The sequence below is a fragment of the Cebus imitator genome, unplaced genomic scaffold, assembly GCF_001604975.1.
Source record: "Cebus imitator isolate Cc_AM_T3 unplaced genomic scaffold, Cebus_imitator-1.0 Scaffold316, whole genome shotgun sequence".
Taxonomy (NCBI): Eukaryota; Metazoa; Chordata; class Mammalia; order Primates; family Cebidae; genus Cebus; species Cebus imitator.
Window position 1 is genome coordinate 190911 of NW_016107631.1, and position 16306 is coordinate 207216.

A 16306-nucleotide genomic window follows, 5' to 3' on the forward strand; every position below is an offset into this window, starting at 1 on the left:
GCTAATTTTTGTATTTTTAGTAGAGATGCGGTTTCACCATGTTGACCAGGCTGGTCTCAAACTCCTGACCCCAAGTGATCCATCTACCTTGGCCTCCGAAAGTGCCATGATTATAGGCGTGAGCCACTGTGCCTGGCCAATAAATGATTACTGTATGACATTTTTGCTGCCTTGGACACCTGAGAACCAGGCAGGAAGTCTATCTCCTTCTCTGACGGGCGGCACGCACCTGTAGTCCCAGTTACCTGGGAGGCTGAGGGAGAAGAATCGCTTGAATCCAAAAGGTAGAGGTTGCAGTGAGCCAAGATTGCACCACTGCACTTCAGCCTGGGCAACAAAGTAAGACTCCGTCTCAAAAAAAAAAAAAAGAATATTAAAAGGCTGGGTGTGGTGGCTCACGCCTGTAATCCCAGCACTTTGGGAGGCTGAGATGGGCCTTCTACCAGGTCACCAGGTCAGGAGTTCGAGACCAGCCTGCCCTACATGGTGAAACCCTGTCTCTACCGGAAAAATACAAAAACTAGCCGGGCATGGTGGTGTGCGCCTGTAATCCCAGCTACTCAGAAGGCTGAGGCAGGAGAATTGCTTGTGCCTGGGAAGTGAAGGTTGCAGTGAGCTGAAATCACTCCCCCACACTCCAGCTTGGGTGACAGAACAGGAATCCTTCTTTAAAAAAAAAAAAAAATGGAGATTTAGGCAGGGATAGAGCAAGGATTCCACCCCCAAATGATCTCTAATCCCATGCTTTCCTCCTCTTAAATCTGGCCACCGTCCTGGCTGGGTGACCCACTCAACTCAACCATGCCAGTGTCAGGATCTCTTCAGCCCCAAGGACCTTACCCTCTACCCTATGTCAGCCAAATCCAGAGTCCTCGACTGCGCCCTCTTCAAGAGCTAAAACCCCATGTCTCCCACTCTCACCATCTCAGCCCCTTAGCCTCTCACCTTCCTCCAGGCCCTGTCCTTGCCCCTCCTCAGCAAGTGCCTTCCTTCCCTGAGCAGCCTGGACCATGCAGTCTTTCCTCAGCACCACCGGTAGTCACAATCCTCCGGTTCCTTGTTTCTAGCACAAATTCACCACCTGGGTCGATGCCACCATCCATCTTCTCTGACCTGACACATGGCAGCCCAGCACTGCTGGAAAAAGCTCCCACTCTCTTGCAGATTGGCACCAGAATAAACACAGGTTCCTAACCTCTGCTCTGGAGCCTCATGGCGTTTCCCTGCATCTTTGTGCTTGTCCTCACTCAACTCCCTTGCCTTATTCCCAAAAGTGTCTGTTCTCAGCTTCCACCTCTCCTCATGCCCGCTACGTCCAGCTTGGTGCCCCCGCATGGTATTTTTTTAAGAGTTGGAGGGCCATGTGGTGGTTCACACCTGTAATCTCAGCACTTTGGGAGGCCAAGGCGGACGGATAACCTGAGGTCTGGTGGTCAAGTCCAGCCTGGCCAACATGGTGAAACCCCATCTCTACTAAAAATACAAAACTTAAACAGGCATGGGGGCGGGCACCTGTAGTCACAGCTACTTGGGAGGCTGAGGCAGGAGAATCGCTTAAACCTGGGAGGCAGAGGTTGCAGTGAGCAGAGATGGCACCACTGCACTCCAGCCTGAGCAACAGAGCAAGACTCTGTCTCAAAAAAAAAAGAGCTGAGAGTCTCTCTCTGTCACTGGACTGGAGTGGCTCACTACAGCCTCAAATTACTGGGCTCAGGGTATCCTCCCACCTCAGCCTCCCAAGTAGATGGGACTACAGGAGCATGCCACCACACCCAGCTAATTATTATTACTATTTTTTTTTAAGATGGGGTTTCATCATGTTGGTCAGGCTGGTCTTGAACTCCTGACCTCAGGTGATCCACCCGCCTTGGCCTCCAAAGTGCTTGGGTTACAGGCATGAGCCACTATGCCCGGCCCCAGCTAATTATTTTTATTTTTATTTTTGTAGCGACAGGGTCTCACTGTGTTGCTCAAGCTAGTCTCAAACTCCGGGACTCAAAACAATCCCCCCACCTCAGCCTCCCAAAATGCTGGGATTATAGGCGTGAGCCATCACACCTGGTCTGAATGTTGATTTAAATGAGACAAGATTCTCAAATTCTTTGTTTAAGAGATCTTGCAGTCACTGGGTTGATTTTACTTCATGTGCGTGGGAGAAGAGGGATGTGTCAACGCTCCCCCTCTGGCTTAACAAAGAAAACTCGCAGGTATCTACACCTTCTAGAAAACAGAGATGTGAATTTAAATATTATTGCCAGGGCAACACATTATTAAGGAAGACAAGCAATCAGAATCACAAGCTTTTTAAAAGTTAAAGGTTACTTTCCCAGGACAAAGCAAGTCTCATAAATTTAATTGTCTGACAGGACTCCCTTGTTAGAAATAACATTTGCAAAGATGGTTTTACCATGCACAAAAGAATCTGCTTTTATTTCTGCTGCTGCAGAAGAAGAGGGCACATTTTCTCTTTCTTATCATACTTTTTTTTTTGGTCACCACTAGTTAGAAGGATCTGGAGTCTTCAAAGCAGCACCTAGAGAAACAAAAGCAGGCTGAGAGGTTGCTCTCAGGCCAGTCGCTCCCGCCGCCCACTACATGGCAATCAACTTGCAAGTCTCTCTAACAGTTGTTCTCCCACACTCCTACATCAGAGCTTATCAAATTTGAGTGTGCATAGGAATCACCTGGGATCTTGTGAAAATGCAGCTTCCAGGCGTGACACAGTGGCTCATGCCTGTAATCCCAGCACTTTGGGAGGCCGAGGTGGGCGGATCACCTGAGGTCAGGAGTTCAAGACCAGACTGGTCAACATGGCAAAACCTCATCTCTACTAACAATACAAAAATTAGGTGGCAGGTGCCTGTAGCCCCAGCTTCTCGGGAGGCTTAGGCAGGAGAATCACTTGAACTTGGGAGGCAGGGATTGTAGTGAGTGGAGATCAGGCCATTGCACTCCAGCCTGGGCAACAAAGCGAGACTCCATCTCAAAAAAAAAATAGTAAGTGCAGATTTCAGCTGAGCACAATGGCTCACATCTGTAATCATAGTGCTTGGGGAGGCTAAGGCAGGAGGATTGGCTGAGGCCAGGGGTTTGAGACCAACCTGGGCAATGCAGTAAGACCCCATCTCTGCAAAAAGTGGAAAAAAAAAAAAAAAAAAAAGCCGGACATAGTGGCAGTGGCTCACACCTGTAATCCCAATACTTTGGGAGGCCGAGGCAGGTGGATCACCTGAGGTCAGGAGTTCAAGGCCAGCCTGGCCAACATGGTGAGACCTCGTCTCTAAAATATATATATATTTCATTTATTTAAAAAAAAAAAAATAGCCAGGTTGGTAGTGCATGCCTGCAGTCCTAACTACTTAGGAGGCTGAGATGGGAGGATCCTTTGAGCCCAGGAGTTCAATGCCGCAGTAAGCTATAACGGCACCACTGACTCTAGCCTGATTGGCAGCAAGACCCTGACTCAATAGGCTAGATAGACCTGAGAATCTGCATTTGCAACAAGTAGTTACTGTGGTTGCTACTGATCCCCAGACAGACACTGTGAATAAGGTCTGGGGTGTTTATTCCAGTTTCTCCTTTCTCCCCAAACCTCCGACACTTGGGAGACACCAGTCCTCACTCTCAGCTGATGATCTTGTTTCCTCTTTCACTGGAGAAAATAAAAGCAATCAGGATACATATATCAAAACATCACAGGGCACCCCATAAATCTATGCAATTATTAATTCTCAATTAATTTTTTGTTTTTCGAGACAGAATCTCGCTCTGTTGCCCAGACTAGAGTGCAGTAGTGCAATCTCAGCTGACTGCAACCTCCGCCTCCCAGGTTCAAGCGATTCTCCTGCCTCAGCCTCCTGAGTAGCTGGGATTACAGGCACGTGCCACAATGCCTGGCTAATTGTTATATTTTTAGTAGAGCCAGGGTTTCACCATGTTGGCCAGGCTGGTCTCAAACTCCTGACCTCAAGTGATTCGCCCACCTCAGCCTCCCAAAATTCTGGGATTACAGGCATGAGCTGCCGTGCCAGGCCTCTCCCTCCCTTTAAAGCAACACCATCTGTAGTCACTATCTCCAGATTCTCCCGTCCCTCCACACTCCCTCCAGTAGGGCTTCTTGCCCTCACCTCAGCCACAACTACTCTTGTCAAGGTCAGCAAAGACTCCATGGCCTCTGTCCTCTCACTTGACCCCTCAGCAGCATTTGACAGCGTATACCCCTTCCTCCTCGCTTGGTCCCCAGGTCACACCCCTCTTCCCATGTCACTGTCCCCTCTTGCTTTGTCTATATTGCTGGCCTACCCCCATTTCTCCAACCTCTGAGGAGCTGAGTCCTGGGCCCTCTCCTTAGCCCTCTGTATGCTTACTCCTATCACCTCATGGCTTTAAATACCAGCTGTGCAGAGGACCCCCACTTCACCTCTCCAGCCCAGGTCTCTCTGTGAACGGCAGAGCAGTATGTCCAATGGACGTCTTGACATTTCCACTTTAATGTCTAAGATTTCAAAGGCATTGAAAGCCCAAACTCAGCCACCTGTTTCTCCTGGTAAGTCCACTCCTTCTGCAGTCTTCCCCATCTCATTAAATGGCAAATCCAATCTTCTAGGTGCTCAACCCAAAAACCTTAAAATCACCCTTGAGGCTGAGCACAGTGGCACACGCCTGTAATCCCAGCACTTGGGAGGCCAAGGCAGGCAGATCGTGAGGTCAAGAGATCAAGACCATCCTGGCCAACATGGTGAAAACTCATCTCTACTAAAAATACAAAAATTAGCTGGGTGTGGTGGTACATGCCTGTAGTCCCAGCTACTCGGAAGGCTGAGGCAGCGAATTGCTTGAACCTGGGAGACAGAGGTTGCAGTGAGCCAAGAGAGCGCCACTGCACTCCAGACTGGCAACAGAGCGAGACTCCGACTCAAAAAAAAGAAAATCACTGTTGATGAGATAGAGGTTGCAGTGAGCCAAGATCGAGCCACTGCACTCCACCCTCAATGACAGAGCAACAATAAAATTAAAAAACAAAATAAAATCACCAATGACTATTCTATTTCTAGGGTCACACTGACCACATCAGCATTATTGTGTGAATTGTAAAAGGGTGTCCCTGAAGAGCAGTGGCAGTACCATGGATGCATGATTTGGCAACTGGACAGAGCCCTGTTTTTTGTTTCTTGGTGTTTAGATTTAAGGTCTCGCTCTGTCATCTAGGCTGGAGTGCAGTAGTGTAATCATGGCTCACTGCAGCCTCAACCTCCCCAGCTCAAGCAATCCTCCCACCTCAGCCTCCCAAGTAGCTGCGACTACAGGCACGTGCCATGCTGGGCAATTTTTTTTTTTTTTTTTTTTGTTAGAGACATGGCCTCGCTGTGTTGCCAAAGCTGGTCTCAAACTCCTGGCCTCAAACAGTCCTCCCACCTGAGCCTCCTGAGTAGCTGGGATTACAGTGGAGATAGTCTGTGGGTAAGAAGTAAAAGATGATCCCCAGGCCGGGCGCGGTGGCTCAAGCCTGTAATCCCAGCACTTTGGGAGGCCGAGGCGGGTGGATCACGAGGTCAAGAGATCGAGACCATCCTGGTCAACATGGTGAAACCCCGTCTCTACTAAAAATACAAAAAATTAGCTGGGCATGGTGGTGCGTGCCTGTAATCCCAGCTACTCAGGAGGCTGAGGCAGGAGAATTGCCTGAACCCGGGAGGCGGAGGTTGCGGTGAGCCGAGATCGCGCCATTGCACTCCAGCCTGGGTAACAAGAGTGAAACTCCGTCTCAAAAAAAAAAAAAAAAAAGATGATCCCCTTTGTCCTTGAACTTGGGACACACAGGGCCATTGCAAATGGAACATGTTCTGAATTTCAGCACCACCCACGTCCCATCCAGGGTGGCCAGTGCCTTCATGCAGCACGCCTTTGTGCCCAGCCACACACGTCTTGGCAGAATGCCCCCCGGTGGCAGCATCCCAGGCTGTTCCAGTTAAAAGACAATTCTACTTCCTGCTTCTTGGCGCTTGCTTCCTGCCCATTTTCCAAGCCTGGTTCTGCTTCCTCCTGGCAGTTCCTGGTGGCCTTCCAATAAATTCTTTTACTGCTTAAGAAAACCAGGTGCTAGGCCGGGCCCAGGCTGGAAAGCAGTGGTGTGATCACAACTCACTATAACCTTGAACTCCCGGGCTCAAGCGATCTTCCCACCTCAGCCTCCCGAGTAGCTGAGACTATAGGTGCACACCACCATGCTACACTAATTTTTAAAAACTTCTTGTAGAGGCCGGGCGCAGTGGCTCAAGCCTGTAATCCCAGCACTTTGGGAGGCCGAGGCGGGTGGATCACGAGGTCAAGAGATCGAGACCATCCTGGTCAACACGGGGAAACCCCGTCTCTACTAAAAATACAAAAAATTAGCTGGGCATGGTGGCGCGTGCCTGTAATCCCAGCTACTCAGGAGGCTGAGGCAGGAGAATTGCCTGAACCCAGGAGGCGGAGGTTGCGGTGAGCCGAGATCGCGCCATTGCACTCCAGCCTGGGTAACAAGAGTGAAACTCCGTCTCAAAAAAAAAAAAAAAAAAAAAAAAAAAAAGAAAACCAGGTGCTCCAACTGATACTATCTAGAAATATGTACAAATCCCTCTCACCCTTGAAATTAGAAAAATCCGTTTCTCCACATTCCCCTGGAAGTAGTCTGGAGGTCACCCAGAAATCATCGATGCTCTCCTTGTCACCAAATCTGAAGCCACCTGGGACAGATCTACTCTGATACCAACTGGCCTCTTCTTGTCTTCCTATCCCCCGCCGCAGGCTCTGTTCTCTGCCCTCTATGTGGGTCTCTCTTCAACTGTCTAGTCTACAGACAGTTGCCAGTCTAGTTGCCAGTCCTCAGGGCTCCAGTGTTACCCTTCTACCCTTCTCCATCCACACGCATCATTTATCCTCATGGCAAATCCCCCCCACCTCAATCCCCAGGATTCCCAGATCTTGCCTTCTGCTGAGCTGTAGACTCTCCCCTGCTGGAAACCTCCACCTGCAAGGATAAGGGCACCCAGTGTATCTGCATGGAGCTGATCAGCTTCCCACCCTCAGCTACTTTTCTTCCTGCCTCCCCTACTCAGCTTAATGGTCCCAGCCTGCACCCCGAGTCACCTAAGCTAGAAACTCTGGAGTTACTGCACAGCTCTCTTCTCCCTTCACATCCGATCTATCCCACCTAGGAGGTTACAAATCCTGGAGTTTCTTCTCTTGAAATATCTCTCCAAGCCATCCCCTCCTCTCCAAACCCACAGCCTCTGCCCCCTTAACTTTTTTTTTTTTTTTTGAAAGAGTCTTGTTTTGTCACCCAGGCTGGAGTTCAGTGATGCTGTCTCAGCTCACTGCACCCTCTGCCTCCCGGGTTCAAGCGATTCTCATGCCTCAACCTCCCGACTACCTGGGATTACAGGTGTGCACCATCATGCCCAGCTAATTTTTGTGTTTTTAGTAGAGACAGGGTTTCATTATGCTGGTCAGGCTGGCCTCGAACTCCTGACCTCAGGTGATCTGCCTGCCTCGGCCTCCCAAAGTGCTAGGATTACAGATGTGAGTCACCGAGCCTGGCCTGCCTCCTTAACTTCTTAATCTTACTGGACTGTATTTTCCAACAGCCTCCAAAATGGCTCCTGACCCAGTCTCAGCCACCTGAAAATTCTTCCTCCTCAACAACAAGTATAGAAGGAGCTTCCTGGAGCTCAAACCTGGGCAAGCCATTCCCTGCCAAGAACATGTGAACAGTTTCCCCATCAATAAGAGCAATGTTTCTTTCTTCTTTCTCTTGTTCTTACCAGAGCTTGCTGCATGGATTCTGGTGTCCCATCCCAGACCTTCTAAATCAGAACATCCAGGAGAAAAAATTCAAGGCTTTTCTTTCTTATCATTGCCCTCAGGCGTAAGTCAGCACACGGGAAACACTGACCTGCTTTGAGAATCTTTTGGGGAAGGTGGCTAAAAATAAACTTCCAGTGGGGAGCCAGGCGCCGGGAGCTGCAGCTCACGCCAGTAATCCCAGCACTTTGGGAGGCCAAAGTCGGCTTTATCACCTGAGGTCAAGAATTCGAGACCAGCCAGGCCAACATGATGAAACCCCATCTCTACTAAAAATACACAAATTAGCCAGGTGTGGCAGGTGCCTGTAATCCCAGCTATTCTGGAGGCTGAGGCAAGAGAATCACTTGAACCCAGGAGGCAGAGGTTGCAGTGAGCCAAGACCATGCCATTGCACTCCAGCCTGTAGGAAAAGAGCAAGACTTCGTCTCAAAAAAACAAAATTAGCTAGGCATGATAGCAAGCACCTGTAACCCCTGCTACTCCACAGGCTGAGGCAGGAGAATCGCTCGAACCCGGGAGTCAGAGGTTGCAATGAGCCGAATCGCACCACTGCACTCCAGCCTGGGCAACAGAGTGAGACTCCTTCTCAAAAAAAGTAATAACATAAAATTAAAATTAACTTCCAAGCTCACACCCTTGGAGTTTCATGGCATATCCCCCCTGGAGATTCCGATTTGGCATAATTTGGATGGGAAAAATTTTTTCCAGAGGATTCTGAATAAGCAGGCCGGGAGTCACTAATCTATATGATGTGGTAAAATATAGACAACTTGAGCCATGGCTGTTCAAGCCCTTTAAACTTCAGCCTCTGGTTGGCCCTCACCACTCTCCCAAATTGTCCAAAATCATGCTTTATGTCCCAGTTACAGTTGCTGACACTTGTCATGCTGTCTCAACTGAGCAGTGGTACATAATGTCACCTATACCCGGTGGCCTTTTCCTTCACATGCATAACATGAATGCCTACTGGTACCTCAGTCTCAGCTCAAATGAAGACTCCAGAAGCTTTCCCAGATCCCTCTGAGGTTAAACTCCTCCTCTGCCCATCAGAGACTCTGGTCCTCCACAGCCATTATTTCAGGGAGGCGATTACTTACACATCTGCTCTCACTCCCAATCAGTGAAGGTCATATCAGCAACACAGTATTTTAGTCCAGTTTATGTCTCCAACATGTAGCACATTGATTGGAACCAGAAGAATGGCTCAGGCTGACGGAGATGTCCACCTGCTCCCCAGCCCGAGATCGAAGGGCAGGTAACAGAGTTCAAGTGATCCCAAGAAGGACCAAGTCCATTGGCACATGGGGTTTGACCATGGTGCTAAGGCCTGGGTCCAAATGGCAGCTCCACTGCTATGTCTAGAAGGTCCCTCCCTTTACTTCTCCGAGCCCCCAGCCTCTGTAAATGGGGTCCCCACAGTCGTCCTAGGTGTGTCACAATGACTTAAAAGTGAAAGTCTCATTAAACCAATTATCTCATTATGTGGTGCCCTTAATCCTTAAGAGGGTCTCAGTGCTTATAATTTCAAGCATTTGGTCTTTTGGAGGTGGAAATCATGTCAGAACAGGGTCTTGTTCACCCCTGTACCCAGAAAGTTGTAACTCAAAAATGCTTGCTAATGGCCAGGGACAGTGGCTCACACCTGTAATCCCAGCACTTGGGAGGCCGAGGAGGGCAGATGACTTGAGGTCGGGAGTTCCAAGACCAGCCTGGCCAACATGGCAAAACCCTGTCCCTACTAAACATACAAAAATTAGCCGGATGTGGTGGTGGATGCCTGTAATCCCGGCTACTCGGAAGGCTGAGGCAGGAGAATCGCTTGAACCCGGGAGGCAGAGGTTGCAGTGAGCCCAGATCACACCACTGCACTCCAGCCTGGGCAACAGAGCAAGACTCCATCTCAAAAATAAATAGTATTTTACAATCCTTTTTTTTTTCGAGACAGGGCCTCACTGTCACCCAGGTTGGAGTGCAGTGGTGCAATCATACCTCACTGCAGCCTCAACCTCCAGAGTTGAAGTGATCTTCCCACCTCAGCTTCCAGGTTAGCTGGGACTACAGGCACATGCAACTATGCCCAGCTAATTTTCTTTTTTTAAGTAGAGACAGGGGTTTCACTATGTTGCCCAGGTTGGTCTCAAACTCCCGACTCAGCCTCCCAAAGTGCTAGGAGGCTCAAGCATGAGCCACCACCTGGCCTTACCATATTTTTCTTAAGTGAAAATCTCCCTGGTGGTTTAGTGGTTAGGACAGGGGGAAAGATGAAAATTAAATAAGCACAGAACCATAATGAGGCTCCATCCGTAACAGCACCATGATGAAAACTGCCTAAAAGGGGAGTCCAGGAGGCAGAGGAAGGAGGAAAGGGGGAGGGCTGGAGCTGGGACCCTGGGAAAGGACATGGAGAGGGAAGGGTGGGGAGCTTCAGGAAGAGGCCCAGAGCAGGCAAGAGCCAGGAGGTGGGGCGGGGGGTGGGGGGGGTTACTGAGAGAGAAGAGAAACCTAGGCAGAGGGGAGCCAAGGTCCAGCAGGCTGGGTGTCTTCTCAGGAACTGTGCTGACAACCTCAGGATCCTGGGCCTTAATTTGGGTCTTTTAATCTCTTGATCTCTCTCTCCCCTAGAGATCAGAGGCCCAGGCGCACCCCAGGCCACAGAACATGGTAAGGGAAGCCTGCACCAGTGACCCGTATTCTTTTTTTTTTTTTTTTTCCAGACTGAGTCTTGCTGTCATCCAGGCTGGAGTGCAGTGGCACCATCTCGCTCACTGCAACCTCCGCCTCCCAGGTTCAAGTGATTCTCCTGTCTCAGCCTCCCCAGTAGCTGAGACAACAGGTGCCCACCACCACAACTGGCTAATTTTTGCATTTTTAGTAGAGATGGGGTTTCGCCATATAGGTGGTCAGGCTGTTCTCGAACTCCTGACCTCAGGTGATTCCCCCCACCTCAGCCTCACAAAGAGCTGAGATTACAGGCCTGAGCCACTGTGTCCAGCCCCTATTCTTTTCTGTAAGAAAGCTAGGAGGGCCAAACTAACCCCAAGGGCCATGAGGCCTGCGCACATCACTGGTACTGCAGCAGGATCCCACAGCAAATACTGCGGATCTGCCTGCAAAATAAACACAGGACCCAAACACTTCTGACCACCTCCACTACTGCCATCCTCAAAGCATCCTAGGTTGCAGGAACAAACCATCTTTACTGGCGTCCCAGCTTGCAGGCTAGTCAACAGCTAGTAAGTCTGTTAAATTCCAAGTGAGACCATGTCACTCTGCTCAAAACCCTCCAACAACTGACTCCCATTCCACTCCCTCGGACCCTATGATAGTGAAGAATTAATCTCACTCGGCAGTCTGGCCTTTACCCTCGGCTACTGGCCCTCTAGACCCACGGAATGTCCTGGCTAACAGGAGCGGCAGTGATAACTGTGATTTACGACCTGAGCTTTGGGACAGGCAACCTCTGGGAGAAATGAAGACAACTAAAGGCCTTAGCCCAAAGCTCCAGCTGGGGCTGACGATTAAAGGTCAGCCACAGAGCACTATGCGATTAAGCAGCAAGGGAAACTCAGCACACCCAAGGATCGAGGGAGCTTCTCTGGTTACACCTCCATCAAGGCCGGGAAGCCGTACCCGTACTCCACTGCAAGAAGCCAGGGGGAAGCTTCCCCTTTAGCTCCCTCCCAGATCCTGCCCCAGGATCTCTCTTCCTTTGGCTGGCTCTGGGTTTGCTTTTGCTGTAATAAAACCATAATCCCAGTACCTTCCTGAGTTCTGTGAATCACTCTAGCCTATTACCTACCTGAAGGTGGTCATGGGGACCACTACACTCACAGCTGGTATTGAAGTGAGGACAAACTTGTGGGGACCATGCCCTCTAACCACGTAGGTTGCCAAACTCTCTGTGCCCCAAGTGACCACCTCATTACAACAGTCATGATCTGCCCGCTCCTTGCTGGTAAGACCTCATCTCTTTTTTTTTTTTTGAGACGGAGTTTCGCTCTTGTTACCCAGGCTGGAGTGCAATGGCGCGATCTCGGCTCACCGCAACCTCCGCCTCCTGGGTTCAGGCAATTCTCCTGCCTCAGCCTCCTGAGTAGCTGGGATTACAGGCGCGCGCCACCATGCCCAGCTAATTTTTTGTATTTTTAGTAGAGACGGGGTGTCAGCATGTTGACCAGGATGGTCTCGATATCTTGACCTCATGATCCACCTGCCTCGGCCTCCCAAAGTGCTGGGATTACAGGCTTGAGCCATCGCGCCCGGCCAAGACCTCATCTCTTACTCCTCTCTCACATCAGCCAGGCCCCACCCCAGTCCCAGGAAGCCTTCCCCAGATACTCACCAGGTGAACTCCTTTACTCAGGTTACCTCCTTGGTGAGGCCTCCTCTGCGCCCCACCACCCTGGGACGCCTTTTCTGCTTTACTTTTCCCTCCAGAAAAACACTGTCACCGTGTCCACTGTACTGTAACTGCTGTGTCTCTTTTGTCTCTCCACAAGAGTATCAGCCCCAAGGAGGCAGGAATTTTTGTGCTGTGTTCCCTGCTATAACCCCAGGACATGGAGAGTTTCTAGCATGTGCTGAGTGTTCAACCAATTCTTGAATGCATGACCTCTAGTATCTTTTAGAAATACCTTTTAAAAACCAGACCCAGCCGGGCGCAGTGGCTCACGCCTATAATCCCAGCACTTTGGGAAGCCAATATATGGGCAGATCACGAGGTCGGGAGATCGAGACCAGCCTGGCCAATATGGTGAAACCCCATCTCCACTAAAAATACAAAAATCAGCCAGGTGTGGTGGTGGACGTCTGTAATCCCAGCTACTCAAGAGGCTGAGACAGAAGAATCACTGGAACCCAGAAGGCAAAGGTTGCAATGAGCCAAGATTGCCCCACTGCACTCCAGCCACGGCTAAAGAGCGAAATTCCGTCTCAAAAACAAAACAAAACAGACCATCCCATCACCTCTTTCTCCGTGAAAGGCCAAGTCTGCAAAAACAGGACAACTAACTAACTATGCTTCACTAAAGCCCTTTGCTGAGGGAGATGAGCTTAAGAGTTGGCAAGACCCAAGATGTCCAGAGAGCCCCGTGGCCCAGCACGGGTGAGGAGGCACGGGTGCTATCCCAGCCCTGACACTTTCTTGCTGTTGACTTTGGGGGACCCCTCTTCTCTGAGCCTTGGTCCCTACGTAAATAATGGAGTTGGAGTAGATGCATGGAACTCTCTAGCCAAAACACTATGGGGTAGGTCTGGGAGGGGAGGAGGAAGAGAAATTCCTACTACGAGAGAAGCAGAGGGAAGACAAGACCTCACCAGGCAGGAGTGACTTTTATTTGAAGGAAGAAAACACCCTATTTGGGGGTTCACTTATAATCTGCAAGACTGTTTTTTTAAAAAAAAAAGGAAAAAAAAAAAAAAGAGAGAGAGAGAAAAACGAGAACCCTAAAGGCCTGGGGAGGAAAAGAGAAGGGCAGTGGGTTTACGTCAGGCTGGGGTCAGGCCACATAGGGGAAGCGGAGCAGCAGCCCTTCGTGGGGCTCCAGTTTCAGGCTTTCCAGCTCAAGCGGGGAGCCCTCCTCACGGCCTGGCTGGGTGCTGAGCAGGAGGTCAGCCTTGGCTGGCAGGCTGGCACTGGCAGGCAGGTCGGAGGCCTGCAGCCCAGCCGAGAGACCCACGTCCCCAAAGTTAAGCACTACCAGGAAACGCTCATTCTGGTCCCAGTGGCGGATATAGGAGAAGAATCCAGGCCCAGAGGTGAGTGCATGGAAGTCCCCATGCAGTAGGGAGCGCTCCTTACTCCGCTGGTCACTCAGCCGCCGGAACAAGGAAAGGAGGGAGCCAGGATCTTCACTCTGGCCCTAAGAATGGTAAAAACGTAGCAGAAGCGAGTGAGGGAGGTCCCCTAGGTACAGATTTCTACAAGCCCAGCCCACCCCCCACTGGTCAGGTTCTGCCCATCTAAAACTCTTACCTTCACAGTCATGTTGGCACGTACAGCCGCTGAGATATAAGGGAAGTTGGACTCATCCCACAGCATGACTGGAGCTTCCACAGGCTGAAAAGCAGAGAAAACAGGACTTTAAAAAGGCCTGGGGTCAGGCATGGTGGCTGACATCTGTAATTCCAGCACTCCGGGAGGCCAAGCCAAGAGGATCACTTGAGCCCAGGCATTTGAAAACAGCCTCGGCAACGTAACGAGCCCTCATCCCTGGCAAAAATTTTTTTTTAATTAGCTGGTGTAGTATTACGTCCTTATAGTCCCAGCTACTGGGGAGGCACAGGAGGGTGGATCACTTGAACACAGAAATTTGAGCTTGCAGTGAGCCATGACTGTGCCACTGCACTCCAGCCTAGGCAACAGAGTGAGACCCTGTCTCAAAAAAAACCCCTGGGCCCACTGTCCTTTATCCCTCTTCCCATTCCCATCCTTATTGGTATATAAGCCCCCCGACTCAGGTCTGGCTTTTTTTTTTTTTTTTTTTTTTTTTGAGATAGAGACTCGCTCTGTTGCCCAGGCTGGAGTGCAGTGGTGCCATCTCAGTTCACTGCAACCTCTGCCTCCTGGGTTCAAGCAATTGTCCTGCCTCAGCCTCCCATGGAGCTGAGACTACATGCACGTGCCACCACACCCAGGTAATTTTTTTGTATTTTTAGTAGAGATGGGGTTTCACCATGCTGGACAGGGTGGTTTAGAACTCCTTACCTCAGGTGACCCAGTCACCTCAGCCTCCTAAAGTGCTGGGATTACAGGTATAAGCCACCACGGCCAGGCTGGCTAACTACTGGACAAGCAAGGCAAGCTCCCACCTCAGGGTTTTCACACGTACGCTGTTACCCCTCAGCCGAGAGAGCTCGCAGATGGCTCAAGTCAGCTCTCACTTCCCTCAGGTCTTTGCTTGGTTATCTCACCAGGTTTCCTGTGGCTACTCCCTGTGAAACAAGCCCCAGCCGGGCGTGGTGGCTCCTGCCTGTAATTCTAGCACTTTGGGAGGCTGAGGCGGGCTCATCATAAGGTCAGGAGATCGAGACCATCCTGGACAACACGGTGAAACCCTGTCTCTACTAAAAATACAAAAATTAGCTGGGCGTGGTGGTGTGTGCCTGTTGTCCCAGCTACTCAGGAGGCTGAGGCAGGGAAAATGCTTGAACCAGAGAGGCGGAGGTTGCAGTGAGCCAAGATCAAGCCACTGCACTCAAGCCTGGGTAACAGAACAAGACTCTGTCTCAAAAAAAAAAAAAAAAAACAAACCCCATCACCCCCTATTCTCTAGGCTCCTTACTTACCCTGCCTTCTTTTGCATAGCACTCATCAGCAGCTGGCATTTTATTTATGCATATCTAATTACCTAACCACCTCCAGCTCACTTATGCAATGCTGTATCCTCAGTGTTAACAGATAAATCCACGGACTAAATGAGTAACTGGTTCTATACACATCATGCTGATGGCTGGGTGCAGTGTCTCACACCTGTAATCCCAGCGGTTTGGGAGGCCAAGGTCAGGGGATCACTTGCATCCTGGAGTTTGAGACCAGCTCGGGCAACATAATGAGACCACGCCTCTATGGATTTTTAAAATTCGCTGCAGTCAGGCACAGTGGCTCACACTTTGGGAGGTCAGGGCAGGCAGATCGATGGAGCCCAGGAGTTGAAGACCAGCCTGGGCAACAACAGGCTAAGGTGGGAGTACTGGTTGAACCCAAGAGTCAAAGGTTGCAGTGAGACATAATCGCACCACCAGCCTGAGCGACAGAGCAAGACCCTGTCTCTAAAGTAAAGAAACAAAAAGATTAGCTGGGCATAGTGGCATGCACGTGTAGTCTCACCTACTCAGGAGACTGAGGTGGAATGATGACTTCAGCCTGGGACGCAGAGGCTGCAGTGAACCAAGATCATGCCAATGCATTCCAGCCTGGGCGACATAGTGAAATGCTATCTCGAAGAAAAAAAATGTCGAGGACCAACAGTAACCCCATGTCTAAAGCTATCGAATGCCTTTGTAGTAGCACCCCTACCATATGCTTCTTTTTTTTCTTTTTCTTTTTCTTTTGAGAAGGCTTCTCAGTCTGTTGCCGAGGCTGGAGTGTGGTGGCACAATCTCGATTCACTCTGCCTCCCAGTTCAAGCGATTCTCCTGACTCAGCCTCCCCAGTAGCTGGGACTACAGGTGTGCACCATCACACTCAGCTAATTTTTGTATTTTCAGTAGAGACAGGGTTTCACCATGCTGGCCAGGCTGGTTGATCCACCTACCTCAGCCTCCCAAAGTGCTGGGAATACAGACATAAGCCACCATGCCCAGCCACTGCCTTGTACTTCTCCCTTATTTGTCTGGCTCCCTCACTAAACTATGAGCCCCTGAGGGCACAGAATCTAGCACAGTACCCTCTGTCCAAAGAATAAAGGAATGAATGAATGAATGGTGACTACCAGACTAAACATCTTCCAGGTACCAGGCA

General features: G+C 50.2%; 1 protein-coding gene across 1 annotated transcript in view; it reads right to left on the reverse strand.

Annotated features, from left to right (window-relative positions):
- Positions 1-13157: 13157 nt before the first annotated feature.
- The window catches only part of SLC3A2 (solute carrier family 3 member 2), a 40489-nt gene continuing 37340 nt past the window's right edge, over positions 13158-16306 (reverse strand). The window contains exons 8-9 of the mRNA XM_037729711.1: positions 13820-13925; positions 13158-13706 (exon numbers count right to left, since the gene is read on the reverse strand). Coding sequence (XP_037585639.1) covers positions 13344-13706; positions 13820-13925 — 469 coding nt within the window. The 3' untranslated portion in view covers positions 13158-13343. The remainder of the gene's footprint in view (positions 13707-13819; positions 13926-16306) is intronic.